Here is a 27,855-nt window from a genome sequence, read left to right on the forward strand (position 1 = left end):
AATTTGTAAAAAGTTCAGCGCTCTCGAGATCGCTTCCAAAAAAAGAGCGTATTCTGAGAGAAGAAAAATGAGCTCTGCCATCTTCTTTGTTTTCGCAGTAAGCACTAAAACAGGCAAGTTTTAACTGAAAGTGTAAGCGGGTTTGAAGCCTGAGAGTTTGAGCCATTATTTACAACAGATTATGATTATAGAGCACTTACAAAAGTCTGCAAACGCTGTGGTGGAAATGTTTCTATATCTTATCAGAGCAATCTTGATGACCGTCACAGGCTCAAAGTCGAGCTTATAAAACATAGCGAATTATTTCTGGCAGTTACTTATAATTTGCAATTTAAGCAAATAATTTGATTTTTCTAAAATATAGAGACATTGGTAATTACCAAAGCTTATGGGAAAGGCTTTATTACCTTCAACAAATTTTTATTACCACAGTTAATAAATATGGTTTAACATACCTGGATGGTATCATAAACTCTCTGTATATCATCTTCGTACTTGATAAAATCTTCCATAATATTCCGAATCTTTGTATGATTTTGTCAGAGAAAGTCTACAGACAGTTTGTTTGCATCACAGCGGCCAATAAAGGTATTATTAGGCTTACGCTGCAGTCTTGTAATTTCCTATGTTCAAACGTCATAAACTGAATATATTACAAACATGATATCGGCGTTGTCGATTCAGTTTTTATGACAGAAGCAACGTAACACAACATAACACAACGTAACACACGTAATATTTTCCATAGCACACAATTTTATATGCTTGAGCTATGTACAAATTCTTCGCGTAAACGCAAATTTTCCGCGAATATATAACCTGCTTCAGAGTTGTAAAGGGGTCTTACTTTAAGGCCTTGTTAACCCGAACACGGCCGGAGCCCGAAAATTTATCTGGAGCCCGAATTAGGCCAGAAAGTTAGTTTAGTGAATGAATCAAAACCACTTTTGACTCAAAAGTACTTATCAGTATCGACCAGCTTAAGGAAGAGGGACCTGAAATCGAAAGCGCGCAAGATTTGATCATCACCTTACAATTTACATGTTCACTGAGGTGTAACCAGTAGGGTATTTGAGGGCGACACCAGTCTGATTTTCTCTCATCAGACTTTTCAAGAGTACTTCAACGTCCACTACATCAAATTTGAGATGCCCGTAGACGATTTCAAACGACTGGTAGAGGAAAAGCTTTTTACCGATAAATGGTCGATGGTGAGGAAGATTTTGTTTTGGCCATTTAGTGAACTTTGAACCAGGTAAGGCGATTTTCAATTCGCGTCATACTTTAAACTTGTTTAACTGGTTAAATCGCTAAGTTAAACTGTTTTTCAGATAAACCTCAAGCGCAAAGAGGTTCCTGGTATGGTAAAAGTGTCAACAAACTTAAGTATACTTTTACCGTAAAGTCAGAGAAAGGTAACTTATTGCTATTGCTTTAGTCTCATTTCTTATCTTCATTTCATACCTTTTTCGACATTGCTTACTCTTATCCACAGACTGCATTCGGGCTAAAAGAAACATCTTTGTGGACACATTGCTCCACAAACTCGAGCAATTCTCGGAAGATGTTGTGAAACAAGGTAAATAGGTCATGTCTCCTATTCATTGTCATTCATTGAGTGAACGTTGATTGCGTATTGACTATTTGCATTTTACTGGATTATTACATAAAGTTGAAGCTTAAAAGTTCACTTAATCCCAGTTAACGCAAGAAGTTAAAGATTGAAACCTGATTAACCTTAAACACATATCACGTTATTGGCTTCTAGAATTAGCTCGTTTATGTTGATCAGATACTAAAACATAACTTAACATGCAAAAGGACTATGGCATTTTACAACAGACTTTTATACATGATGTAGACCACAAGCGAGCTCTCTTGGAGCTTTGGACAGACGTTGGCGAGTGCAATAATTCCCGTTTGATCAAGAAAGCCGCCCAGTATTTTCCGATGAGAGCAGATTTAAGGGGAATTCCTCTGGACACCAATCAAATTCTGTGTTTTAGCAACATCTTTCGTGAGGTGGAGAAGCCCATTGAGTTACTTGACCTGATCAATTGCCAATTGGGCACTTCCGCTTTCCGCCAAATTTGCACTGCGATGAAAGCGACCAAAACATTGGTAGGTGGCGCTTAGTGTTGATTTGCGTCAACACGTGATTAGTTTGTTAATTATGCTTGAGCGTTGCTACTTTGACTGATGAGAAAGTCGAATTATCAAACAATATGTTTGGAGCTTCGTGTTTATCAGCAGTCGTTCCAACAATATGTTTTTGTCATGTTAAATGCATGTTTGCAAGAGAAATTTACATACTTCTAGCGCCTTGTGTTTATGTTGGTTAGGTCAAAATGCTTCACGTTGTTTACAACAACCTATCCAGCGCATCTGTAGATGACATCTGCAGCATCTTGCACAAAGTTAGCAGCGTCTTCTGGATGGATAGGACTTTCTCAGACGGTCTTGGATTGAGATATGCAACAGAGGAGGAGGAAGAAAAGATCCGACAAGCACTGGACTTGATTCAGGACACGGTTAGTGGTGATCCGGTCTTTAAAGTCGCTTCGTTAGAGGTGGAAAATTTGTTTAAAATCTTAACGTCACCCGCAGGGCCGGATTTAGATCATGAGAGTCCCTGGGCTATTCCGTTTGTGAGGCTTATACCCAGGGTTGCCATCGGTCTCAACTCAAAAATAAGGACGACTAGGAAACGAAAGACGAATACCATCTTAAACAGCGCACAACGGGAGAAAGCAACCAATGTTCCTAAAAAAACAAAAAAAAACAAGACACTATCTGCATGTTCTTAATTTTGGTTGTAGACAGTGGCTAATTAGCGATCACAACTAAGCACGAAGTGCTACGTCAATTACAAACACTAAACTCAGTAGTTATGAGTAGAAAATGGATTCTCTAAAGCAATTAAATCGGCATCAATCTCAAACTTCGAAATTGAATTTCGAGGCCCCTGGAATTTGAGGCTCTAGTCTTCAGCCTGCCTAGCCTACTGGTAAATCCGGTCCTGGTCACCCGTTGGAGAAAATGGGTCTACACTCCTTTTCTCATTGTTGGATTAATCATTACTTTGGAGGCAGAATTTATGGAGTGATTTTGTGTCCCATGAGCGAGCTTTATTTTTTGTATGAGAGCAAAACATTTCACTGGTTTATGTCACAAATTTCAACAGGTTTTTATTACTTATGATTCTTGTACTACTTTACATCACCATTTGCTACTTTACCATCCATCTTTTCTTGTGTAGTGTTTAAGCGTTCGAATCTCCTACGGAAAATATCTCCAGCAGAAGAAGATGTAAGCTGAAGATCGCAAAACGCCAGCGCATGACATTCTGCAAAACAATTACACTTCAAATATAATCGTATACATACGTGATTAAAAAAGTGCTGGCTGATGAATGAAATTTCAGTATAAGAAAGTGCACGCTAAACCCTGACCCAGTGAGAACTTTTATGCTCAAAGTGCTAACACAATTTTCGTTTTATTACGAAATTTCTAAATTTTTAGAACGCTCTGTTAAATTTGATGAAAGCAATTTTGGCCGGTCAATCTAAGCTTGTCAAAATGACTGAAAGTATTGTGTTGAACTTACGTGTAATAGCACGCTTGGGCACTGGGTATAACGTGTTTACAGACAAACGCTTCAATTGGTTTACTCGTCGCTAACGTCCTTTGATTATGATTTGTTATCAAAGTTAAAAGCTTCTCATTTAAGTATGGATGTACATTTCGCACAAGTGGATTTCCGCAAAACTTGGAAATACCACCATCTATTTTAGAACAGAGATTCTTCATTTTAAAGCTGTAATCACGCAAAATATTTATAATGTTGTTGTAAAACCGTCTGAAATTCCACATTCTGGTTGTGCCACTTTACCAACTAACGCAGTGAAATTTAGTGGTCAGTTTTCACACGTTGTTTCCAATGAACGGCAGAAGCCTACACAGCAAGACACGGGCAAACCCAAACCTTCAAGAATAAAAAAGTCACCGTCTGCATTAATTATAATTAATAAGAATGAGCAAGCTCACTTGATACAGCTACAGAAGGGCTGATAGAAAAACAACATAACAGTCTCGCAATATTCCTTAATTTACTTGTTGATGGCATTTTACCGGCGGAAATTACAGCCAAAGATATTCGACGTAAAATCTAACGTAAGATTCCGCGTCATTTTATACAGTTTTGCGTCAACCCTCACAACGTTAACATTCGTTGCTTGGAGTAATGAAATACAATATTCATGCGTTGTCATATTTAGGATAATTTGTGATTTCTCTGAACTACACTGCAAAGTCAAATTTAATACCGACACCAAAATCTACCTGCATAAATAACACCTTCCAGCTGTTAAATAATTATCAAGTCAAAATATTTTGTAGATGCTGATGAAAAGCCCATAACGCAATAACGCTTGTTTTCGGTAACAAAAAGACATCACGTCTGACTTGCTTCCGTCCGAATGTGTTGTTGTTTAGTTACAAAGCAAGTCTGGCTGCAATAGAAATTATCAATTCTTATTGATTGTCTGCAGTAAATGTTTCTCTAATCAAATTTTTATTGATTGAATTTGAAGAAAGTAGTCAACAAGGTGAAATCATGGAAGAGTTCATTAAGCATGAAGACGAGATACAAAGCATATATGACAACATTAAGGTTAGTTTCTGGTAAGCACCAGTTAAAATGATAAAATAAAATTATATATAAAAACAGCAATGTACTGTATACTTAGTCAAATAAGGCAATGGCTTAATGTAGTTAATCTTGCTTTACGTTTACTGTAAACCGGTTATTTATCTAAAGCAGTAAGAACCTACATAAACTTATTAAGTGACGATGCCATTGTAAACAGTAACTAAAAATAACTTAATGTATATGAGTTACATTACAAGGACTTCAATCGGATTTTGAATTAAGCAAGATAAATTAAAGCCTTATTGATTGGTTGTTACATATACAAAATATCTAATCTTTTCGTAATATTTCAAAGCTTGATTTCAAGCCAAATACAATCATCAAGGTGACCTTGTTACGATGCAGAAATATATCGCTGTCATCCTTCTACGACACATGTAAGTATTCTTTATGGCTCTTTGTTTTTACATACATATGTTATTTTGTGTAAAAGCGCCAGTGATATAGCAACGTATAGTGTTATTTCAAGTTTGTTTTTTCTGTAATTAAAGAAATCATTATAACAAGTTTATCATAACGCTACTATTTTTTCTCCCCATTCTTAAGGCATTTATCCTCAGATTACAATGCTTTTTAGAAATTAAATTACTCATCTTCCAAATCATTCATTCAGCATTCATTCATTCACAAACATATTTACATGCAGGTCAACACCTATATCTAAACAGGTGCTTGTCTTTTTCAGTTGATACTCCGGACCCAAAGTTTAAAGTTAGTTGCAGCAAAAGCAAATATTCGGGAAAACTTGAGACAAGGACAATACCGGACAATTGCGTCAAGTGTGACATCAACGAATCTTTCCAGTTTGTTCTCCGAGATGACGTCACACAAGATGAACCGATTTCTATTGAGGTAGCACTTGACTTAAACAATGTGTAGAGCATTCTCTTAATTAAAAAATAAAAGAAATAAGTGAAATAAAAGAAGATTACTTTTTCTAAACGTTTGACTCCTATTTGAGTATGTTAGATATTTTGCAATTTCATGTACGAAACAAATATTTCCTTTCCATAACAAAGTTAAAAAAGGGACTTACTTTATACAACACTTAATGCCACTTTGAGTAAGTAACCAGAGAACTATGTTGTAACCAGGTTACCATGCAACTTCACGCCTGTATTCACTCAGTCAACTTGTCAGCAAATATTTTCCTTTAGATCGAGATATGGGATCGAGATTTCATAAAAGACGATTTGATTGCAAAGAACACTGTTGACGTGTCCAAATCAAGCATGCCGATGAATGCAGCTTGTTTCCGAATAATCAAATTTCAATCGGTATTAAAATTCATCTGAAGATGCTTGCTCCATACCACATTTTTTTCTCTTTACAGTTTAATAAGCTGTAATGTTTATTTAATGCAGACAAGTTGGTTTTTTTTCTCGAGGCAACATGGAGAATTAGACGTGTTAATTACCAAATCAGTAAAGTGAGTATATGCATTAAGTAAATTTAATTTTCCGCCCAATTTATTCTAATAGTTACCTTTGGCCAGTATTTACTACTACCAAGCTTACGTATCGACAGAAGCAGGCTTAAGTCCACATAAGTAAAAAAAAGGAAAAAATCATACAAAGACAACGTCGACTATTTGTGCAGGACTTTACAAGCAAGCGTATTAGTTGACCTTTCGAGTTATGCAGCAGTGCAAGTTATAACACAGAACAACAAAAACATTTTTGTACTGTATGTAAAGCTCAGCGATTCTCAACCAGTGGACCATGAAACATTTTGAAGTGGGCCACAGTGCTTTTACCAAACCTCAGTCTGTTCCTTCATTTCGGTTATTAGATTTTAAAATTTTAGTCTTGTTTTAGTATTCAAGCTGAGAAAGACTTTAGCATTGATTATAATTTCAACCAATAATTTCAACAATCATAAATACAACGGATGAACGTTGAAATGAACGGATAAATAAATACATAGGACAAGACATAATAAGCAATAAAACACTGTGAGGTATCCTTAGTAAAAACGTTTTTGTTTGTAGGAACGCTCCAGACTTGCGGTTTTCTTTAGGTCTCGATCCGAGGGAGAAGGAATATCGAAAAAAAAGGATCCCTCGAGTCTATGAGTCGATGAGAACATTGCTCGGAGCCACTGAATGTCCTAAAAGTATTTCGGAGGTGAAATGTATCTTATACAGGAACGGCGTTTAAACAATGAATAGCTTTGCCCTGTGATTTCATCATTGGCTGAAGATTTGATATTCTTGGCTTGTCGTGTCTAGTTAATGTATTACGTAACTTGTACAATTAATCATTAATTCTCAAGACATTTCTTCAAGAGAAATTCCGTCCAAGCTGATTCCCTCAAAACGGCTTCACAAAACACTCACTTGAACTTTCAGTTTTGCTTCACTCATGTAGACTCCTATTGTATCCTTGGCGTGTTCCGGAGGCGGGTTACGTGCAACCACTGGAATGTGTGGAGCAATGGAGGCTTTGAAAGATGCAGGACTTCTTGACGTCATCACCTATCTCTGTGGTTTGTCTGGCTCTGCTTGGTAAGTCCTTAGCCCACGTGGCAGGAGTTAGTTAGATGGAAGATCTATATGTTGGGTTAAAATGCTGTTTAGCGCAAATAAATTAACTGTCTTTGATTATATCCAAAAGTAATAAAAGCAATTGCTAAACTGGAAAAGCTCTGTTATGTATTTGTAAGTTAGTTGTTCTCATACATGTAATGATAGACAAAAGTTCTAGTTGATATATTTTCATTATGTAATTTTGAGCGCCATTCTTAATTCATCTGAACCTTTCGTTAGTCAGAGGTAATTCTTTCGAAATGTGTATCTGCAAACAAAACTTAAATAGGTATCTACAAACCGCTTATACCAGAGGAGGAGTTGCTACTGAAGAACAGGAGAAATTTCATGAATATTTAAAAGATGCGGTGGCACACAATTTTTTCTGGGACATTGTGACACCCAGCGTCATACACGAGTTCACGTAAGTTTTCCACTTTTAATCTTTGACACTTAACTTTTAATCTGACATCTTTTTATACTGTTTTGCTGTTGAAAATAATCTGACGTTTGAAGCTATGAGTTTCACAATCATTTGAAGAAAACAATGTCAATTGTTTGCAGAAATCTGATTCAGGAATCGAAAGATAAATACAACCAACCCACTACCTTTGCTGATTATGCACCAGGATTCATTTTAGGAAGGACTCTTCTTGGTCAAGAGGTAAAGTATCTTTTTCAGGCAACTTGGTGAACTAACTCAACGTAAATCAGGCACAACCAAGCTGCTTTCTAGTAACAGTCTTGACAGAGTACCACATATGGCTGTTTTACTTGCGCTTTTTAATTGGAAACATGTAAGAATATGTCCAAGAAGCCAAGCGACCTTGAGGATTACGTGGCAGATGGCCACGTTCCCATGCCTATTTTTACCGCGCTACACGCTAAAGGAGTTGTTCCTATATCTTCGTACCATGGTGAGAAGGATTCAAAATCATGTTGGCAATTTTATGGCTAATACATACTACAGTAATTAAAAAATTAACCTTAATCGTAGGTTATATGCAACATTACTTTGAGCTTACAGCATAAATGAGTCATGGTCTCAAGTTTCTTTATGGTAATTCTAGGTAACAATTTACTGTTTTTATAAGTCACTTATGGTTGGGAAAATATAATAATTGTAATGAAGTTCATTATCAAGAAAATTTTGAGTTAATTACTACTATAGGTTCAGTTATCATCGAAGACAAATTTTTTGACCACGCATTTTTGTCCATAGTTTCCAACATGATCACAACACACACGATATACAAGTCACAACACTACAGAAAGGTTAAAATGTAAATATTTTTTATCATTAGCCCACGTGGAAATAACACCCTTCGAATTTGCCATTCCCGAATATGGAATCGGCATCGATGCAAAGTTTGCTGGCTCAAGCTGGACGAATGGATACCTGGCGCGCCATCGTCCGGAAGGTTCAATTCACTTCTACATAGGCATGGTGGGGTGTGCCTATTCTGTACTTTTAGCAACATTTTTAAGACAAGGCACCGAAAGAAATTCAAAATATTTAAAGTACATCGGTGAGATAAATTTTATAGCGTTGTATATATTTAACCTTTTCATTCAAGCGTCTGGTTAAGCATAATACGGTTAACATTTTGTTATAGAACAAGAGAGATTGGATGGTAAAAAATTACGTCATGAAGAACGCTTGATTGAAGTTAGCAACAAATACATTTATAGTCTTCTATGTGTGCACAAAAGTCTTCTTATATTTGCTAAACTATGTAAAATAGAGTAATAAAAAACATAATACTCTCAAACAAATATATAATATTTTGTAATATTTATGAAGTTGACACGTACTTTACTGCGCTACTACTGTGCATGCCAAGTATAATATGCAATAAGATAAACATAAGCTTGGCTAGGACACTGATTAATCTATAAATGACACTAACTTAAATGCAAAAGTCAAAGGAATTAAATTTCAATTGTTTCTTGTTAATTATTTGAAACAGGTTGAGTCTGACGAATCGGACACAGACCTAGAAGACGAAGGTAATTTTCTAAAGAGCTATGACCATTCAGACGTTCTTAAGCAAATATGTTGAAAAATTTAAATTGCTTTAGATAAATTGATTTCGAATACACATTAAATTAATACTTCTCAAGTGCTTGACTTTCAATCAATCCTGATGTGTAAATAAAATGCGTACGAAACGAACATACCTCGTAAACGTTTATGGATGTAACCAGATCAATTTTTATTTGGGCGAATTGCGCTGACGTCATCTTCATATTCATATTTAATTCGATTGAAAGTTCTGGCTATAATTAATTTAAACAATTTTATTTACTGTAAAATAATTATTTATTTACATCAAAAACCAAATGTAATCATTCCTGGCTATAATTAATTTAAACAATTTTATTTACTGTAAAATAATTATTTATTTACATCAAAAACCAAATGTAACTAAGTTCATTTTGAAAAATAAAACACAGATCACAATAAGATAAATAAAAAAATAGAAGATAACAATTAATTATCTTTTAAAACTGACAACAAGTAAAGTAAAAGTGAAAGTTTGAATAATAATTTAACTAAGAATAAATCAATAACTTTGTTTAAGATATTATCGACCCAGGATTCTACAAAGATGCCTTGAACCCTACTATGACGTCAAACCTTGACTGTGAAATGTCGCCTCCCAACTTCTTTTTGAAAGAAATTCTGTGAGTTATCTAACTCGGTATTTTTAGCTTAAAATACCTAATATTGACGACATGTACTGTTTCAAATATAGCCTATTTTACTATTTTTATAGCAGATTTTACTCCTTTGTGTATCAAAACAAACAAACCTATAAAGAATAAAAATACCCTAATAACTTACTAGTTACAGTATATCCTAATTATAGTAAGATTTAGTAAGGGCAGGCTTTGTTCCTAAAATAAAGAAATACTTCTTTCTTCACCGACCGTAACGCTTACATCGGACGCGCAGCTCGGATGTACAACGTTGTCCAAAGCTTCGATTCCTTAAAACGCTTTCGTTTGAATCCATTAGACAGTGAGCCAACAGTTGGTAAGTATGAATAAGAAGCTTTACTGTAACTTCCTTGGTAAATCTACGTTTCTAATCTTCAGCCGAAGCAAGGGAAGTGATTGAAAAGCTGGGAATGCAAAATATGAAAATGAACCCGTCAAAAAAGAAGGATATCTTATCTTCTATTGACGCAGGTAAAATTTCTTTTCAAGTTAAGTCTTATGACGTAATTTAATAATAATTATTATTTAATTTAATTATAATTTAATAATTTTAGCCATTCAGAAAAACGTTCCAACCGATACAACATTGCGCCCCCAGCGGACAACGGACCTACTAATCGTCTTCGATTTCAACGGCTACGATTCAGACGAAAACTTCAATTATAGTGTGGGTAGTCTATAATCATGCAGACCCATTGCTATATCACAAACCTTATGGAGAATATAGAGATGTTTTAACTCATTGCACGTTTAACCTATAAAACAAGATACAAAAACAAAAAAGTAATCAAACTAGTCATTGTTTCTGTATTAAAACTTACTCTATAGATTATGTGCTAAAAGGAGTAACATTATTTATTTATTTATTTTCTTGTTAAACAGTATGTCATCACAAAATAAACTTTTTTTTATCTGCTATATCATTCTTGGCGTAATCATAAACCTTGCCCATATTATAGCCGCTTCTTTCTGGCGCTTTGCATGGGTGGAGGTCGGGTCTTAAATTTCCACAAGTGGACTTCGAGAAAATTACAAATTCTACCCCGGAAGAATTTCTTGTTTTTCCGGGAGATGACGACGGCTCTCCGACCATCTTGTGGTTTACTTTGTGCAATAAAAAGTTTAAAGATTTGAATGATTATGTTCCTCGCTCCAAGGAACCAGCGCCTGGTAACTTTCAAGCTACTTTGCTGAAAATTGATAAGTTTTATTCTACATTTTTATTATTGATTTTTTTACAAGTGTAGATGTCTCTATTTTACTTAATTTTACTACAAGTTTCAGAAGTCTTCATTTTCCTTTTGACAAAGTTCATGCTTTTTTCGCACCAGAAAACTCAGAGGGAAAGAAATTTAACGACTTTCCGGTGCACAGCGAAGGCAGCAACTACAGCACGTTTAACTTGAATTACAATCGATACAACTTCGATCAACTTCGGGAACTGATGTACTACAACGTATCTTCCCATGCCAATGTAAGCTTCGTGTTCATCCGTAGGGGAATGGAATTAAAGGACAAAATCAAACTGGAATAATATATTTAAAACAAGAATTTTTCAAAGTTAAATTTTACGAACCAGAACTTTTTCAACTGTCAAGTGCAGTGATTAACTAGTTCCATAGACACTTAAAGCATTAGCACAATAATCACAACAACAAAACACTTATCTATATCAAACTTAATAATGTAGACTCTCATATAAAGGATTAATTACCTTAATTTAACTTTTCTGTTTGGCAGGAAATTAGAACGGAGCTTGTCAATGCGGTAAAACGAAAACAACGGAGAGTGGATGACTGGAGATGCGCGAAATCTTAAAAACAAACTTTTTGCCTGCAAGGCTAGAAATGTATCCTACATACTCGAGATTATACGTTTTGCTTTAAATAACTTATAAGTTTTTGGGAAAAATGGGTGTGGTTTGCTGTCCCTTAAATTTTGTTTGGTAGTTGTCTTCCGGTTTTTATATAACCACGTGAGAAATGAGATAAGTTTGCATTATAGAGTATTTTAGGTTTGTATATTTGCACACTGCAACCAGTGACGTGATCATGTAAATATTCATCCGCCAGCGGGTTATCGACAAATTTGCACCTTAATGTTACCAATTTAATAATTTTGTTTTCTGATTATAGAATCCAAACACTGGTGGTTCTATTTATTTGCTATTAGGTTGCTCTGCACCAATTGTTAGGCACAGTTTATAATTATACAGTAGACCAATAGCTTATATTTTATGCGAAAATGAATAAATCGAATTTTAGTCTTCAAGAATATCCACATAGTTTTATATACTTGTATAACATTGAAAAGCTTATATACGTTTTTGTCGCCGAAACATATATAACCAATATTCAACTTTTGACATCATCAACAGTGGCACAGTTGAATGAATAATTGGTAATTGCTCCCAACAATGTGCAAGCTGATGCTTCTCTTATAACCGTAGATATCTGTACTCTTTACGTAATCGCTCTTTATATGTTATAGATTGTAGAATAATGCGCTTTAATTTCGTTAATCGTTAATCCATTAATATGCATGAATGAAATAAACAACACTAAACTATAACAGCAGAAAGTAAAACGCTTGGAAAGAGGCCAAGAATGACCTTGGAACTAATGATCAGCTATTTTTTCCAGTATTGAAATAAGTCCTTGCTGAAAGCCGAGGGGTCAAAGATACGTAACGATTTTGTCCTAAACCGCAAGGAAAATCATCCAAATATAGAAGTAACATTACGCACAATGTTGCTTTGGTTAAGGGATGTTAGTTCTTGTACGTTATCAAATTTAACTGCATTGTTGTCCAAGTATACTGCTATTATGCATATTCAATAAGTTGAAATTGATTGATAAATGTTTTAAATAAAAAGGTTTCGTAATTCCTGAACATTTAATGCTATATTGTTTTTGATTGCACCGTAGTTGGAATAAAACATTCAAAGGGAAACGCTCAGAGTTCTTTAAATAGAAGTTCGAAAAAATTTAGGTTTTCAATCAAGTTTATTCCTTGCTCTTTCGAACGGTTGCAGTAAGCTTGGTTTCTGTTTTCTACACAAGAAAAACTTTATACAGACTATTCTATTATTTTTCTATTATTTAACATTAAACTTCAAAAACTGTCATATATTTAAAATTTAGTATTTGATATGGCCTCCTTTACTTTTTATTACTTCCATCACTCTTTTTGGCATAGATTTTATCAGTTAGTGGCAGTGTTCTCTAATTTTTTGTGTCTCGATACCATACTTTCCTTTATTAGTTTGGTCATGGTTGTGCAACCCAATTTCTGTAGCCGAGATTTTGTAATTGCCCATAAATGTTCAATGGGGTTAAGGTCTGGCAAGTTTCCAGGCCTTTCTAAAACATTTAATTTGTGTTTCCTGAAAATTACTTTACTTTTTTGGCTGAATGACATGGGGCAAAATCCTGTTGGAATATTCCACCCCCATCAAGAAATGCTCTTCTCATGTCTGGAACAACGTTTTGTTCAATTACAGAAATGTATTTGTCCGAATTCATCATGCTCTCAATAGGTAAAAGTGATTCTACTCCAGAAAATTTCACTTGTATTATGGTTGAGCAACCGTATGAACAGAGTAACTTGATCAAATTAGCAAATATAGATAGCGATCAATTTTAACAACAAATATTTCAAAGTTATAAATCATTCCGGTATATGTTGTAATAGATTTATAAGAAATATCATATGAAAATTGTAAAAAATGAGTTACTACAATAAGAAAACAAAAAGTTTAACAACATATACTTCAATGACAGGCAACTAACATGGATATGCAACATGGATATGCAATAAGAGAAGAAATGTGTTTTGAAATTTAGAAGTCTGTCCAAGTTTGAAAAACCACTTAAGGAAGCATAATATGAGCAAACCTGAAGACCTAAAAAAGTTCAACATAAAAACAACATAGTCTATCAAACTTACAGCTAAAACTTTCAACTGGGAGAAAATTCTTCAAGCAGGTTAGACGTGTAATAAGGGTTAAATTCTGGTTCGGTCCAGGTTCGGACCGGATTCGAGCTTAAGTTTGAAAATACTTTCGAGCCAAATTGGGGCGAGAAATTATACTGAAACTCTGCCACATTTGCGTCGTAATTTCACTTTTTTACATGAATGCGCATGCGCACAGAGTGATAAAAACCTTCCACAGAGAGTAAAGCGCAACTTAGAAATTAATGACAAGCACAGCATGGAGTCAAAACTTTTGATTAATAAATAAATAGAAAAATAATAGAAAAAATTGACATTAAGGGATTAAATTTTTATAGTCAATTAATTTCCGCAAGACTGTATGAAGTTTTTCTTGTGTAGAAAACAGAAACCAAGCATACTGCAACCGTTCGAAAGAGCAAGAATTAAACTTGATTGAAAACCTGGATTTTTTTCTAAGTTCTTGATAACGAACAATGAGCGTTTCCCTTTGAATGTTTTATTCCAATTACGGTGCAATCAAAAACAATATAGCATTAAATGTTCAGGAATTACGAAACCTTTTTATTTAAAACAATTATCAATCAATTTCAACTTATTGAATATGCGTAATAGAGTATACTTGAACCACAAGTCAATCAATCAAGTCAATCAGATTTGAATTGTCAATCAAATTTGAAATTTGATGTACAAGAACTAACATCCCTTAACCAAAGCAAAATTGTGCATAATGTTACTTCTATATTTGGATGATTTTCCGTGCGATTTAGGACAAAATCGTTACGTATCTTTAGTGTGACCCTTCGATTTTCTGCAAGGACTTTTTTCAATACTGGAAAAAATAGCTGATTCGTTAGTTCCAAGGTCATTCTTGGCCTCTTTCCAAGCGTTTTACTTTCTGCTGTTATAGCTCACTGTTGTTATTTTCATTCATGCTTATTAATGGATTAACGATTAACGAAATTAAAGCGCATTATTCTACAATCTGTAACCATATAAAGAGCGATTACGTAAAGAGTACAGATATCTACGGTTATGAGAGAAGCATCAGCTTGCACATTGTTGGGAGCAAATATCAATTATTCATTCAACTGTGCCACTGTTGATGATGTCAAAAGTTGAATATTGGTAGTAAGTTATGTGTCGGCGACAAAAACGTATATAAGCTTTTCAATGTTATACAAGTATATAAAACTATGTAGAGATTTTACTAAATTGATAAAATTAATAAAATAAATAAATAAATAAATAAATATTAATAAAATTACTAAATCGGTGACATTAAGGTGCAAATTTGTTGATAACCCGCTGGCGGATGAATATTTACATGATCACGTCACTGGTTGCAGTGTGCAATATATAAACCCAAAATACTCTATAATGCAAACTTATCTCATTTCTCACGTGGTTATATAAAAACCGGAAGACAACTACCAAACAAAATTTAAGGCATAGCAAACCACACCCATTTTTCCCAAAAACTTATAAGTTATTTAAAGCAAAACGTATAATCTCGAGTATGTAGGATACATTTCTAGCCATGCAGGCAAAAAGTTTGTTTTTAAGAATTCGCGCATCTCCAGTCATCCACTCTCCGTTGTTTTCGTTTTACCGCATTGACAAGTTCCGATCTAATTTCCTGCCAAACAGAAAAGCTAAATTAAGGTAATTAATCCTTTATATGAGAGTCTTTATTATTAAGTTTGATATAGATAAGTGTTTTGTTGTTGTGATTATTGTGCTAATGCTTTGTGTGTCTATGAAATTAGTTAATCACTGCACTTGACAGTTGAAAAAGTTCTGGTTCGTAAAATTTAACTTTGAAAAATTCTTGCTTGAAATATATTATTCCAGTTTGATTTTGTCCTTTAATTCCATTCCCCTACGGACGAAACTTACATTGACATGGGAAGATACGTTGTAGTACATCAGTTCCCGAAGTTGATCGAAGTTGTATCGATTGTAATTCAAGTTAAACGTGCTGTAGTTGCTGCCTTCGCTGTGCACCGGAAAGTCGTTAAATTTCTTTCCCTCTGAGTTTTCTGGTGCGAAAAAAGCATGCACTTTGTCAAAAGGAAAATGAAGACTTCTGAAACTTGTAGTAAAATTAAGTAAAATAGAGACATCTACACTTGTAAAAAAATCAATAATAAAAATGTAAAAAAAAACTAATCAATTTTCTGCAAAGTAGCTTGAAAGTTACCAGGCGCTGGTTCCTTGGAGCGAGGAACATAATCATTCAAATCTTTAAACTTTTTATTGCACAAAGTAAACCACAAGATGGTCGGAGAGCCGTTGTCGTCTCCCGGAAAAACAAGAAATTCCTCCGGGGTAGAATTTTTAATTTTCTCGAAGTCCACTTGTGGAAATTTAATACCCGACCTCCACGCATGTAAAGCGCCAGAAAGAAGCGGCTATAATATGGGCAAGGTTTATGATTACGCCAAGAACGATATAGCAGATAAAAAAGTTTGTTTTGTGATGACATACTGTTTAATAGGAAAATAAATAAATCAATTAGTATTGCTATTCCTTTTAGCACATAATCTATACAGTAAGCTATAATACAAAAATAATGACTAGTTTCATTACTTTTTTTGTTTTTGTATCTTGTTTTATAGGTTAAACGTGCAATGAGTTAAAACATCTCTATATTCTCCATAAGGTTTGTGATATAGCAATGGGTCTGCATGATTATAGACTACCCACACTATAATTGAAGTTTTCGTCTGAATCGTAGCCGTTGAAATCGAAGACGATTAGTAAGTCCGTTGTCCGCTGTGGGCGCAATGATGCATCGGTTGGAACGTTTTTCTGAATGCCTGAAATAATGAAAATAAGCACAAGCACGTTGTTAAAACTTTAATAAAAAGCGTTTGAGAGCTTAAAAGTTTGACAAACAGCCAATGCATTTTAATTAATCAATTTAACTTTCGAATCTGGTGATCCGTTGTCCAATTATTTTTCATTCCTCGAAAGATTTAAAAGTGGGCTATCGGTGAGTATAAATCTTTAAGTTGTTAAATTACGTCATAAGACTGAACTTGAAAAGAAATTTTACCTGCGTCAATAAAAAATAAGATATCCTTCTTTTTTGACGGGTTCATTTTCATATTTTGCATTCCCAGCTTTTCAATCACTTCCCTTGCTTCGGCTGAAGATTAGAAACGTAGATTTACCAAGGAACTTACAGTAAAGCGTCAGGCTTCTTATTCATACTCACCAACTGTTGGCTCACTGTCTAATGGATTCGTACGAAAGCGTTTTAAGGAATCGAAGCTTTGGACAACGTTGTACATCCGAGATGCGCGTCCGATGTAAGCGTTACGGTCGGTGAAGAAAGAAGTATTTCTTTATTTTAGGAACAAAGCCTGCTCTTACTAAATCTTACTATAATTAGCGTATAATGTAACTAGTAAGCGATTAAGGTATTTTTCTTCTTTACAGGTTTGTTTGCTTTGATACACAAACAAAGGAGTAAAATCTGTTTCTATCAAAATAGGCTATATTTGAAACAGTACATAACGTCAATATTAGGTATTTTAGGCAAAAAATACCGAGTTAGATAACTCACAAAACTTTTTTCAAAAAGAAGTTGGGAGGTGATATTTCAGTGTCAAGGTTTGACGTCATTGTAGGGCTCAAGGCATCTTTGTAGACCCCTGGATCGATCATATCTTAAACAAAGTTATTGATTTATTCTTAGTTAAATTATTCAAACTTTCACTTTTACTTTAATCGTTATCAGCTTTAAAAGATAATTAATTGTTATCTTCTATTTTTTTTTATTCATCTTATTGTGATCTGTTTTTTATTTTTCAAGATGAACTTAATGATTTAAAATAAATTTCGGTTTTGATGTAAATAAATTATTTTACAGTAAATAAAATTGTATAAATTAATTATAGCCAGGAATGTCCGAATTTCAGATCTTTCAATCGAATTAAATATGAATATGAAGATGACGTCAGCGCAATTCGCCCAAATAAAACTTGGTCTGGTGACATCCATAAACTTTTCACCAGTTATGTTCGTTTCGTACGCATTTTATTTACACATCAGGATTGATTGAAAGTCAAGCACTTGAGAAGTATTAATTTAATGTGTATTCGAAATCAATTTATCTAAAGCAACTTAAATTTTTCAACATATTTGCTTAAGGACGTCTGAATGGTTACAGCTGTTTAGAAAATTACCTTCGTCTTCTAGGTCTGTGTCCGATTCGTCAGACTCAACCTGTTTCAAATAATTAACAAAAAACAATTGAATTTTAATTTCTTTGACTTTTGCATTTAAGTTAGTGTCATTTATAGAAAATTCAGTGTCCTAGCCAAACTTATGTTTATCTTATCGCATATTATACTTGGCCTGCACAGTAGTAGCGCAGTAAAGTACGTATAAACCTCATAAATATTACAAAAAATTTATATTTTTGTTTGAGAGTATTATGTTTTTTATTACTCTACTGTATATTACTTAGTTTAGCAAATATAAGAAGAATTTTGTGCACACATAATAGACTATAAATGTATTTGGCGCTAACTTCAATCAAGCGTTCTTCATGACGTAATTTTTTACCATCCAATCTCTCTTGTTCTATAACAAAATGTTAACCGTATTATACTTAACCAGACGCTTGAATGAAAAGGTTAAATACATAAAACGTTATAAAATTCATCTCACCGATGTACTTTAAATATTTTGAATTTCTTTCGGTGCCTTGTCTTAAAAATGTTGCTAAAAGTACAGAATAGGCACACCCCACCATGCCTATGTAGAAGTGAATTGAACCTTCCGGACGATGGCGCGCCAGGTATCCATTCGTCCAGCTTGAGCCAGCAAACTTTGCATCGATGCCGATTCCATATTCGGGAATGGCAAATTCGAAGGGTGTTATTTCCACGTGGGCTAATGATAAAAAATATTTGCATTTTAACCTTTCTTTGGTGTTGTGACTTGTATATCGTGTGTGTTGTGATCATGTTGGAAACTATGGACAAAAATGCGTGGTCAAAAACTTTGTTTTCGATGATAACCGAATCTTGAGTAATTAACTCAAACTTTTCTTGATAATGAACTTCATTACAATTATTATATTTTCCCAACCATAAGTGACTTATAAAAACAGTAAATTGTTACCTAGAATTACCACAAAGAAACTTGAGACCATGACTCATTTATGCTGTAAGCTCAAAGTAATGTTGCATATAACCTACGATTAAGGTTAATTTTTTAATTACTGTAGTATGTATTAGCCATAAAATTGCCAACATGATTTTGGGTCCTTCTCACCATGGTACGAAGATATAGGAACGACTCCTTTAGCGTGCAGCGCGGTAAAAATAGGCATGGGAACGCGGCCATCTGCCACGTAATCCTCAAGGTCGCTTGGCTTCTTGGACATATTCTTACATGTTTCCAATTAAAAAGCGCAAGTAAAACAGCCATATGTGGTACTCTATCAAGACTGTTACTAGAAAGCAGCTTGGTTGCGCCTGATTTACGTTGATTTAGTTCACCAAGTTGCCTGAAGAAGATACTTTACCTCTTGACCAAGAAGAGTCCTTCCTAAAATGAATCCTGGTGCATAATCAGCAAAGGTAGTGGGTTGGTCGTATTTATCTTTCGATTCCTGAATCAGATTTCTGCAAACAATTGTCAATGTTGTCTTCAAATGATTGTGAAACTCATAGCTTTAAACGTCAGATAATTTTCAACAGTACAACAGTATAAAAAGATGTCAGATTAAAAGCCGAAAACTTACGTGAACTCGTGTATGACGCTGGGGTTCACAAAGTCCCAGAAAAAATTGTGTGCAACCGCATCTTTTAAATATTCATGAAATTTCTCCTGTTCTTCAGTAGCAACTCCTCCTCTGGTATAAGCGGTTTGTAGATACCTATTTAAGTTGTGTTTGCAGATACCCGTGACGAAAGAATTACGAAAGGTTCAGATGAATTAAGAATGGCGCTCAAAATTACATAATGAAAATATATCAACTAGAACTTTTTTCTATCAGTACATGTATGAGAACAACGAACTTACAAAAAACATAACAGAGCTTTTCCAGTTTAGCAATTGCTTTTATTACTTTTGGATATAATCAAAGACAGTTAATTGATTTGCGCTAAACAGCATTTTAACCCAACATACAGATCTTCCATCTAACTAACTCCTGCCACGTGGGCTAAGGACTTACCAAGCAGAGCCAGACAAACCACAGAGATAGGTGATGACGTCAAGAACTCCTGCATCTTTCAAAGCTTCCATTGCTCCACACATTCCAGTGGTTGCACGTAACCCGCCTCCGGAACACGCCACGGATACAATAGGAGTCTACACGAGTGAAGCAAAACTAAAAGTTCAAGTGAGTGTTTTGTGAAGCCGTTTTGAAGAAAATCAGCTTGGACGGAATTTCTCTTGAAGAGATGTCTTGAGAATGAATGATTAATTGTACTTGTTACGTAATACATTAATTAGACACGACAAGCCAAAAATAGCAAATCTTTAACCAATGATGAAATCACAGGGCAAAGCTATTCATTGTTTAAACGCCGTTCCTGTATACGATACATTTCACCTCTGAAATACTTTTAGGACATTCAGTGGCTCCGAGCAATGTTCTCATCGACTCATAGACTCGAGGGATCCTTTTTTTTCGATATTCCTTCTCCCTCGGATCGAGACCTAAAGAAAACCGCAAGTCTGGAGCGTTCCTATGAACAAAATTTTTTTTACTAAGGATACCTCACAGTGTTTTATTGCTTATTATGTCTTGTTCTATGTATTTATTCATCCGTTCATTTCACGTTGAATTCATTTCAACGTTCATCCGTTGTATTTTAAGTTCACTAACTTTGAAGAAAACTGCTTGGAATGTGCATGCGCAAAACAATCGTAACAACATCACAAGCACATAACACTAAACAACATTAGCTTTGCAGTTGATAAAGTGCGGTAGATAATTAATCAATGCTAAAGTCTTTCTCAGCTTGAATACTAAAACAAGACTAAAATTTTAAAATCTAATAACCGAAATGAAGGAACAGACTGAGGTTTGGTAAAAGCACTGTGGCCCACTTCAAAATGTTTCATGATCCACTGATTGAGAATCGCTGAGCTTTACATACAGTACAAAAAATGTTTTTGTTGTTCAGTGTTATAACTTGCACTGCTGCATAACTCGAAAGGTCAACTAATACGCTTGCTTGTAAAGTCCTGCACAAATAGTCGACGTTGTCTTTGTATGATTTTTTCCTTTTTTTTACTTATGTGGACTTAAGCCTGCTTCTGTCGATACGTAAGCTTGGTAGTAGTAAATACTGGCCAAAGGTAACTATTAGAATAAGTTGGGCGGAAAATTAAATTTACTTAATGCATATACTCACTTTACTGATTTGGTAATTAACACGTCTAATTCTCCATGTTGCCTCGAGAAAAAAAACCAACTTGTCTGCATTAAATAAACATAACAGCATAAACTGAAAATAGAAAAAATTGTGGTATGGAGCAAGCATCTTCAGATGAATTTTAATACCGATTGAAATTTGATTGTTCGGAAACAAGCTGCATTCATCGGCATGCTTGATTTGGACACGTCAACAGTGTTCTTTGCAATCAAATCGTCTTTTATGAAATCTCGATCCCATATCTCGATCTAAACGAAAATATTTGCTGACAAGTTGACTGAGTGAATACAGGCGTGAAGTTGCATGGTAACCTGGTTACAACATGGTTCTCTGGTTACTTACTCAAAGTGGCGTTAAGTGTTGTATAAAGTAAGTCCCTTTTTTGTAACCTTGTTATGGAAAGGAAATGTTTGTTTCGTACATGAAATTGCAAAATATCTAACATACTCAAATAGGAGTCAAACATTTGGAAAAAGTAATTTTCTTTTGTTTCACCTACACTCAATTAAGAGAATGCTCTACACATCGTTTAAGTCAAGTGTTACCTCAATAGAAATCGGTTCATCTTGTGTGACGTCATCTCGTAGAACAAATTGGAAAGATTCGTTGATGTCACACTTTTCGCAATTGTCCGGAATGGTCCTGGATTCAAGTTTTCCTGAGTTTTTGCTTTTTCTGCAACTAACTTTGAATTTTGGGTCCGGAGTATCAACTGAAACAGACAAACACCGGTTTAGATATAGGTGTTGACCTGCACGAATATATGTTTGTGAATGAATGAATGCTGAATGAATGCTTTGGAAAATGAGTGATTTAATTTCTAAAAGCGTTTTAATCTGAAGAATAAATGTCTTAAGAATGGGGAGAAAAAATAGTAGCGTTATGATAAACTTGCTAAAATGATTTCTTTAATTATAGCAAAAACAAACTTGAAATAACACTATACGTTGCTATATCACAGGCGCTTTTACACAAAATAACATATGTATGTAAAAACAAAGTGCCATAAAGAATACTTACATGTGTCGTAGAAGGATGACAGCGATATATTTCTGCATCGTAACAAGGTCACCTTGATGATTGTATTTGGCTTGAAATCAAGCTTTGAAATATTACGAAAAGATTAGATATTTTGTATATGTAACTGTCACGAGATTATTTTATGCACCTGTTTTGTAGACACCACATTATACACCGTCTTTTCTTTGCATTGTGTTGTTTTTATGCATGTTCACGATCTGCCGTATTTTACTTGTTTATGTTCTTTTACTTGTTCTTGTACACCTGTTTTTATCAAATCTCTTGTGACGTCTCACGTAGTTACCCCAAAGGCTAAATTAGTATCGTGTTTTACGTTCCACGTTGATTCCTTCATCGCGTGGAATTTGTTTGGTGTAGTACTGTGCGCGGCTGGGCGACAGGTGGGCAGTGACGTTTCGGTTTCAGTGAGAGATGATCGTTTTTATTAAGTAGAATGCCATTAAAAGTTAACAAGGCAAAACCGGCTAAGTGACTAGCCGTTAGAGCGGGAAGATTCCTGGTCAAAGAAAGTTTGGTTACAATTGCCGAGCGCGCCAGGATCCCGCAGTCAACGAAACTATTCTCATAAACGTTTGGAAGTTTCACGATGTCCAGCATCTACTTTGCTATTCCGCCGCCAAAATATGAGCCCAACGAAGATTTCCTAAGCTTCTTCAACCGCTTCGACGCTTTTTGTGCGATGATTGAAGCGAATCCCGCTTTAAGGAAACATCTTTTAATTAACAGCTTGGATGAAGATTTAAGCTGGGATGTACGAGGCAGAGACTTGTCGCTTTTCGACTTGGAGTACGATGAGTTGGTGAAAAGAGGTACCGAAGCGAGGCCGCCCATTTGTTCTACGGAAAGTAACAAATGTCGAGTATTAAAGGGGACTCAATTCGATGCCGACAGAGCAATATCTTCATTGGCTTTCGCTGTCCGAAAACGTATATGTGCGGTAGAAGCTATTGAAACTCCCGCTCCCGAAGAGCAGGCTGCTGAGTCTGCTCCAGCTGAAGAAGCTATCGAAACTCCCGCTCCCGAAGAGCAGGCCGCTGAGTCCGCTCCAGCCGAAGAAGCTGCCGAGACTCCCGCTCCCGAAGAGCAGGCCGCTGAGTCTGCTCCAGCCGAAGAAGCTGCCGAGACTCCCGCTCCCGAAGAGCAGGCCGCTGAGTCTGCTCCAGCACAACAAGCTATCGAAACTCCCGCTCCCGAAGAACAGGCCGCTGAGTCCGCTCCAGCCGAAGAAGCTGCCGAGACTCCCGCTCCCGAAGAGCAGGCCGCTGAATCAGCTTCAGCACAACAAGCTGTTGAAACTCCCGCTCCCGTAGAGCAGGCCGCTGAGTCTGCTCCAGCCAGCAAGCAGCTCATTAGGGGCGTAAGTTTGTCTCGGTACGATCACGAAGTGAGCCAATCGAGTGATCTTTGTGCAGTGGAGTCGTCAGCGACACCAGGGGACGGATGTTCACCAAGCTGGACGGTCGGTTTGGGTTGCGGGGTGCTCATCAACAACGGAGCGCCAAACGATTAGAGCTACGAACGATGGTCGTTTACCCGGATATTGAATAACTTTTCCGGGGACGAAAAAGAACTGAACGGGGGGGCGATGTCACGAGATTATTTTATGCACCTGTTTTGTAGACACCACATTATACACCGTCTTTTCTTTGCATTGTGTTGTTTTTATGCATGTTCACGATCTGCCGTATTTTACTTGTTTATGTTCTTTTACTTGTTCTTGTACACCTGTTTTTATCAAATCTCTTGTGACGTCTCACGTAGTTACCCCAAAGGCTAAATTAGTATCGTGTTTTACGTTCCACGTTGATTCCTTCATCGCGTGGAATTTGTTTGGTGTAGTACTGTGCGCGGCTGGGCGACAGGTGGGCAGTGACGTTTCGGTTTCAGTGAGAGATGATCGTTTTTATTAAGTAGAATGCCATTAAAAGTTAACAAGGCAAAACCGGCTAAGTGACTAGCCGTTAGAGCGGGAAGATTCCTGGTCAAAGAAAGTTTGGTTACATAACAACCAATCAATAAGGCTTTAATTTATCTTGCTTAATTCAAAATCCGATTGAAGTCCTTGTAATGTAACTCATATACATTAACTTATTTTTAGTTACTGTTTACAATGGCATCGTCACTTAATAAGTTTATGTAGATTCTTACTGCTTTAGATAAATAACCGGTTTACAGTAAACGTAAAGCGAGATTAACTACATTAAGCCATTGCCTTATTTGACTAAGTATACAGTACATTGCTGTTTTTATATATATTTTATTTTATCATTTTAACTGGTGCTTACCAGAAACTAACCTTAATGTTGTCATATATGCTTTGTATCTCGTCTTCATGCTTAATGAACTCCTCCATGAGTTCAGCTTGTTGGCGAGTTTCTTTAAATTCAATCAATACAAGTTTGATTAGAGAAACATTTACTGCAGACAATCAATAAGAATTGATAATTTCTATTGCTGCCAGGCTTGCTTTGTAACGAAACAACAACACATTCGGACGGAAGCAAGTCAGAGGTGATGTCTTTATGTTACCGAAAACAAGCGTTATTGCGTTATGGGCCTATCATCAGCATCTACAAAATATTTTGACTTGATAATTATTAAACAGCTGGATAATGTTATGCAGATAGATTTTAGTGTCGGTATTAAATTTGACTTTGCAGTGTAGTTCAGAGAAATCACAAATTATCCTAAATATGACAATGCATGAATATTGTATTTCATATCTCCAAGCAACGAATGTTAATGTTGTGAGGGTTGACGCAAAACTGTATAAAATGACGCGGAATCTTACGTTAGATTTTACGTCGAATATCTTTGGCTGTAATTTCCGCCGGTAAAATGCCATCAACAAGATTTATAGAAACAAAAAAGCATTATATGATAAACTGTTTGTAAATTAAGCAGTATTGCGAGACTCTTATGTTGTTTTTCTATCAGCCCTTCTGTAGCTGTATCAAGTGAGCTTGCTCATTCTTATTAATTATAATTAATGCAGACGGTGACTTTTTTTATTCTTGAAGGTTTGGGTTTGCCCGTGTCTTCCTGTGTAGTTTTCTGCTATTCATTGGAAACAATGAGTGAAAACTGACAACCAAATTTCACTGCGTTGGTTGGTCAAGTGGCACCACCAGAAATTGACATTTCAGACGGTTTTACAGCAACATTATATATATTTTGTGTAATTATAGCTCTAAAATGCAGAATCTCTGTTCTAAAATAGATGGTGACATTTCCAAGTTTTGCGGAAATCCACTTGTGTGAAATGTACATCCATACTTAAATGAGAAGCTTTTAACTTTGATAACAAATCATTATCAAAAGACGTTAGCGACGATTAACCAATTGAAGCGTTTGGCTGCAAACACGTTATACCTGGTGCTTAAGCATGCTATTACACGTAAGTTCAATACAATACTTTCTGTCATTTTAACAAGCTTAGATTGACCGGCCAAAATTGCTTTTATGAAATTTAACAGAGCGTTCTAAAAATTTAGAAATTGCGTAATAAAACGAAAATTGTGTTAGCACTTCGAGCATAAAAGTTCTCACTGGGTCAGGGTTTAGCGTGCACATTCTTATACTAAAATTTCATTCATCAGCTAGCACTTTTTTAATCACGTAGGTATACGATGATATTTGAAGTGTAATTGTTTTGCAAAATGTCATGCGCTGGCGTTTTGCGATCTTCAGCTTACATCTTCTTCTGCTGGAGATATTTTCCGTAGGAGATTCGAACGCTTAAACACTATACAAGAAATGATGGGTGGTAAAGTAGCAAATGGTGATGTAAAGTAGTACAAGAATCATAAGTAGTAAAAATCTGTTGAAATTTATGACATAAACCAGTGAAATGTTTTGCTCTTATAAAAAAAAAATAAAGCTCGCTCATGGGACACAAAATCACTCCATAGATTCTGCCTCCAAAGTAATGATTAATCCAACAATGAGAAAAAGAGTGTAGACCCATTTTCTCCAACGGGTGACGTTAAGATTTTAAACAAATTTTCCACCTCTAACGAAGCGACTTTAAAGACCGGATCACCACTAACCGTGTCCTGAATCAAGTCCAGTGCTTGTCGGATCTTTTTCTCCTCCTCCCCTTTTGCATATCTCAATCCAAGACTGTCTGAGAAAGTCCTATCCATCCAGAAGACGCTGCTAACTTTGTGCAAGATGCCGCAGATGTCATCTACAGATGAACCGGATAGGTTGTTATAAACAACGTGAAGCATTTTGACCTAACCAACATAAAGGCGCTAGACTCTAGGGACTAAAGTATGTATATTTCCCTTGCAAACATGCATTTAACATGACAAAAACATATTGTTGGAACGACTGCTGATAAACACGAAGCTCCAAACAGGTTGTTGGATAATTCGACTTTCTCATCAGTCGGGGTAGCAATGCTCAAACATAATTAACAAACTAATCACGTGTTGACGCAAATCAACACTAAGCACCACCTACCAATATTTTGGTCGCTTTCATCGCAGTGCAAATTTGGCGGAAAGCGGAAGTGCCTAATTGGCTATTGATCAGGTCAAGTAACTCAATGGGCTTCTCCACCTCACGAAAGATGTTGCTAAAACACAGAATTTGATTGGTGTCCAGAGGAATTCCCCCTAAATCTGCTCTAATCGGAAAATACTGGGCGGCTTTCTTGATCAAACGGGAATTATTGCACTCGCCAACGTCTGTCCAAAGCTCCAAGAGAGCTCGCTTGTGGCCTACATCATGTATAAAAGTCTGTTGTAAAATGCCATAGTCCTTTTGCATGTTAAGTTATGTTTTAGTATCTGATCAACATAAACGAGCTAATTCTAGAAGCCAATAACGTGATATGTGTTTAAGGTTAATCAGGTTTCCATCTTTAACTTTTTGCGTTAACTGGGATTAAGTGAACTTTTGAGCTTCAACTTTAATAATAATCCAGTAAAATGCAAATAGTCAATACGCAATCAACGTTCACTCAATGAATGACAATGAATAGGAGACATGATCTATTTACCTTGTTTCACAACCTCTTTCGAGAATTGCTCGAGTTTGTGGAGCAATGTGTCCACAAAGATGTTTCTTTTAGCCCGAATGCAGTCTGTGGATAAGAGTAAGCAATGTCGAAAAAGGTATGGAATGAAGATAAGAAATGAGACTAAAGCAATAGCAATAAGTGACCTTTCTCTGACTTTACGGTAAAAGTATACTTAAGTTTGTTGACACTTTTACCATACCAGGAACCTCTTTGCGCTTGAGGTTTCTCTGAAAAACAGTTTAACTTAGCGATTTAACCAGTTAAACAAGTTTAAAGTATGACGCGAATTGAAAATCGCCTTACCTGGTTCAAAGTCCACTAAATGGCCACACAAAAACTTCCTCACCATCGACCATTTATCGGTAAAAGCTTTTCCTTTACCAGTCGTTTGAAATCGTCTACGGGCATCTCAAATTTGATGTAGTGGACGTTGAAGTACTCTTGAAAAGTCTGGTGAGAG

The 27,855-nt window shown here is 35.6% G+C and overlaps 3 protein-coding genes across 6 annotated transcripts; 2 read left to right on the forward strand and 1 right to left on the reverse strand.

Annotated features, from left to right (window-relative positions):
* Positions 1 to 1,040: 1,040 nt before the first annotated feature.
* LOC143452063 (uncharacterized) lies at positions 1,041 to 3,409 on the forward strand. The gene is made up of 6 exons (XM_076952893.1): positions 1,041 to 1,255; positions 1,332 to 1,415; positions 1,496 to 1,579; positions 1,862 to 2,121; positions 2,343 to 2,531; positions 3,260 to 3,409. Exons 4-6 carry the CDS (start codon positions 1,951 to 1,953, stop codon positions 3,311 to 3,313), a joined length of 414 nt encoding a protein of 137 aa, XP_076809008.1. The 5' UTR covers positions 1,041 to 1,255; positions 1,332 to 1,415; positions 1,496 to 1,579; positions 1,862 to 1,950; the 3' UTR covers positions 3,314 to 3,409.
* A 1,090-nt stretch (positions 3,410 to 4,499) lies between these two features.
* LOC143452003 (cytosolic phospholipase A2-like) lies at positions 4,500 to 12,778 on the forward strand. 2 transcript variants are annotated; one of them, XM_076952803.1, is made up of 20 exons: positions 4,500 to 4,672; positions 5,007 to 5,088; positions 5,397 to 5,563; positions 5,869 to 5,988; positions 6,076 to 6,140; positions 6,702 to 6,837; positions 7,081 to 7,217; positions 7,528 to 7,662; positions 7,803 to 7,902; positions 8,041 to 8,155; positions 8,543 to 8,767; positions 8,855 to 8,907; positions 9,209 to 9,248; positions 9,824 to 9,926; positions 10,151 to 10,278; positions 10,341 to 10,433; positions 10,517 to 10,629; positions 10,922 to 11,132; positions 11,294 to 11,436; positions 11,703 to 12,778. In XM_076952803.1, the coding sequence occupies exons 1-20, from the start codon at positions 4,616 to 4,618 to the stop codon at positions 11,778 to 11,780; spliced, it is 2,301 nt and encodes a 766-aa protein (XP_076808918.1). In that variant the 5' UTR covers positions 4,500 to 4,615; the 3' UTR covers positions 11,781 to 12,778. The 2 variants fall into 2 exon arrangements, with proteins under 2 accessions (XP_076808918.1, XP_076808919.1); XM_076952804.1 differs by lacking the exons at positions 4,500 to 4,672; positions 5,007 to 5,088; positions 5,869 to 5,988; positions 6,076 to 6,140 and having other exon boundaries at positions 5,403 to 5,563.
* A 1,628-nt stretch (positions 12,779 to 14,406) lies between these two features.
* Positions 14,407 to 26,539, reverse strand: LOC143452752 (cytosolic phospholipase A2-like). 3 transcript variants are annotated; one of them, XM_076953829.1, is made up of 21 exons: positions 26,416 to 26,539; positions 24,663 to 24,742; positions 22,346 to 22,427; positions 21,871 to 22,037; positions 21,454 to 21,573; positions 21,305 to 21,369; positions 20,497 to 20,632; positions 20,116 to 20,252; positions 19,681 to 19,815; positions 19,462 to 19,561; positions 19,209 to 19,323; positions 18,600 to 18,824; positions 18,460 to 18,512; positions 18,113 to 18,152; positions 17,491 to 17,593; positions 17,140 to 17,267; positions 16,978 to 17,070; positions 16,626 to 16,738; positions 16,120 to 16,330; positions 15,816 to 15,958; positions 14,407 to 15,555 (listed from the first exon to the last, which is right to left on the reverse strand). In XM_076953829.1, the coding sequence occupies exons 2-21, from the start codon at positions 24,717 to 24,719 to the stop codon at positions 15,478 to 15,480; spliced, it is 2,301 nt and encodes a 766-aa protein (XP_076809944.1). In that variant the 5' UTR covers positions 24,720 to 24,742; positions 26,416 to 26,539; the 3' UTR covers positions 14,407 to 15,477. The 3 variants fall into 3 exon arrangements, with proteins under 3 accessions (XP_076809944.1, XP_076809945.1, XP_076809946.1); XM_076953830.1 differs by lacking the exon at positions 26,416 to 26,539 and having other exon boundaries at positions 17,491 to 17,578; positions 24,663 to 24,793; XM_076953831.1 differs by lacking the exons at positions 22,346 to 22,427; positions 24,663 to 24,742; positions 26,416 to 26,539 and adding an exon at positions 21,668 to 21,714 and having other exon boundaries at positions 21,871 to 21,962.
* Between the last annotated feature and the right edge of the window lie 1,316 nt (positions 26,540 to 27,855).

This window comes from Clavelina lepadiformis, chromosome 4 (assembly GCF_947623445.1).
Source record: "Clavelina lepadiformis chromosome 4, kaClaLepa1.1, whole genome shotgun sequence".
NCBI classification, from domain to species: Eukaryota; Metazoa; Chordata; class Ascidiacea; order Aplousobranchia; family Clavelinidae; genus Clavelina; species Clavelina lepadiformis.

What these genes read in the sequence shown, in the direction of transcription:
- LOC143452752 (XM_076953829.1), bottom strand. Translation starts at nt 24,719, where the DNA reads ATGGAGGAGTTCATTAAGCATGAAGACGAGATACAAAGCATATATGAC. An exon ending in TTAATTACCAAATCAGTAAA is followed by an intron (nt 20,633 to 21,304) that starts GTGAGTATATGC and finishes TTTTGTTCATAG; the next exon opens with GAACGCTCCAGACTTGCGGT. An exon ending in AGACAGTGAGCCAACAGTTG is followed by an intron (nt 17,071 to 17,139) that starts GTGAGTATGAAT and finishes TCTAATCTTCAG; the next exon opens with CCGAAGCAAGGGAAGTGATT.
- LOC143452063 (XM_076952893.1), top strand. Translation starts at nt 1,951, where the DNA reads ATGAGAGCAGATTTAAGGGGAATTCCTCTGGACACCAATCAAATTCTG. An exon ending in TGAAAGCGACCAAAACATTG is followed by an intron (nt 2,122 to 2,342) that starts GTAGGTGGCGCT and finishes TATGTTGGTTAG; the next exon opens with GTCAAAATGCTTCACGTTGT. An exon ending in TGGACTTGATTCAGGACACG is followed by an intron (nt 2,532 to 3,259) that starts GTTAGTGGTGAT and finishes TTTCTTGTGTAG; the next exon opens with TGTTTAAGCGTTCGAATCTC.
- LOC143452003 (XM_076952803.1), top strand. Translation starts at nt 4,616, where the DNA reads ATGGAAGAGTTCATTAAGCATGAAGACGAGATACAAAGCATATATGAC. An exon ending in ATGAACCGATTTCTATTGAG is followed by an intron (nt 5,564 to 5,868) that starts GTAGCACTTGAC and finishes ATTTTCCTTTAG; the next exon opens with ATCGAGATATGGGATCGAGA. An exon ending in GGTTTGTCTGGCTCTGCTTG is followed by an intron (nt 7,218 to 7,527) that starts GTAAGTCCTTAG and finishes AAACTTAAATAG; the next exon opens with GTATCTACAAACCGCTTATA.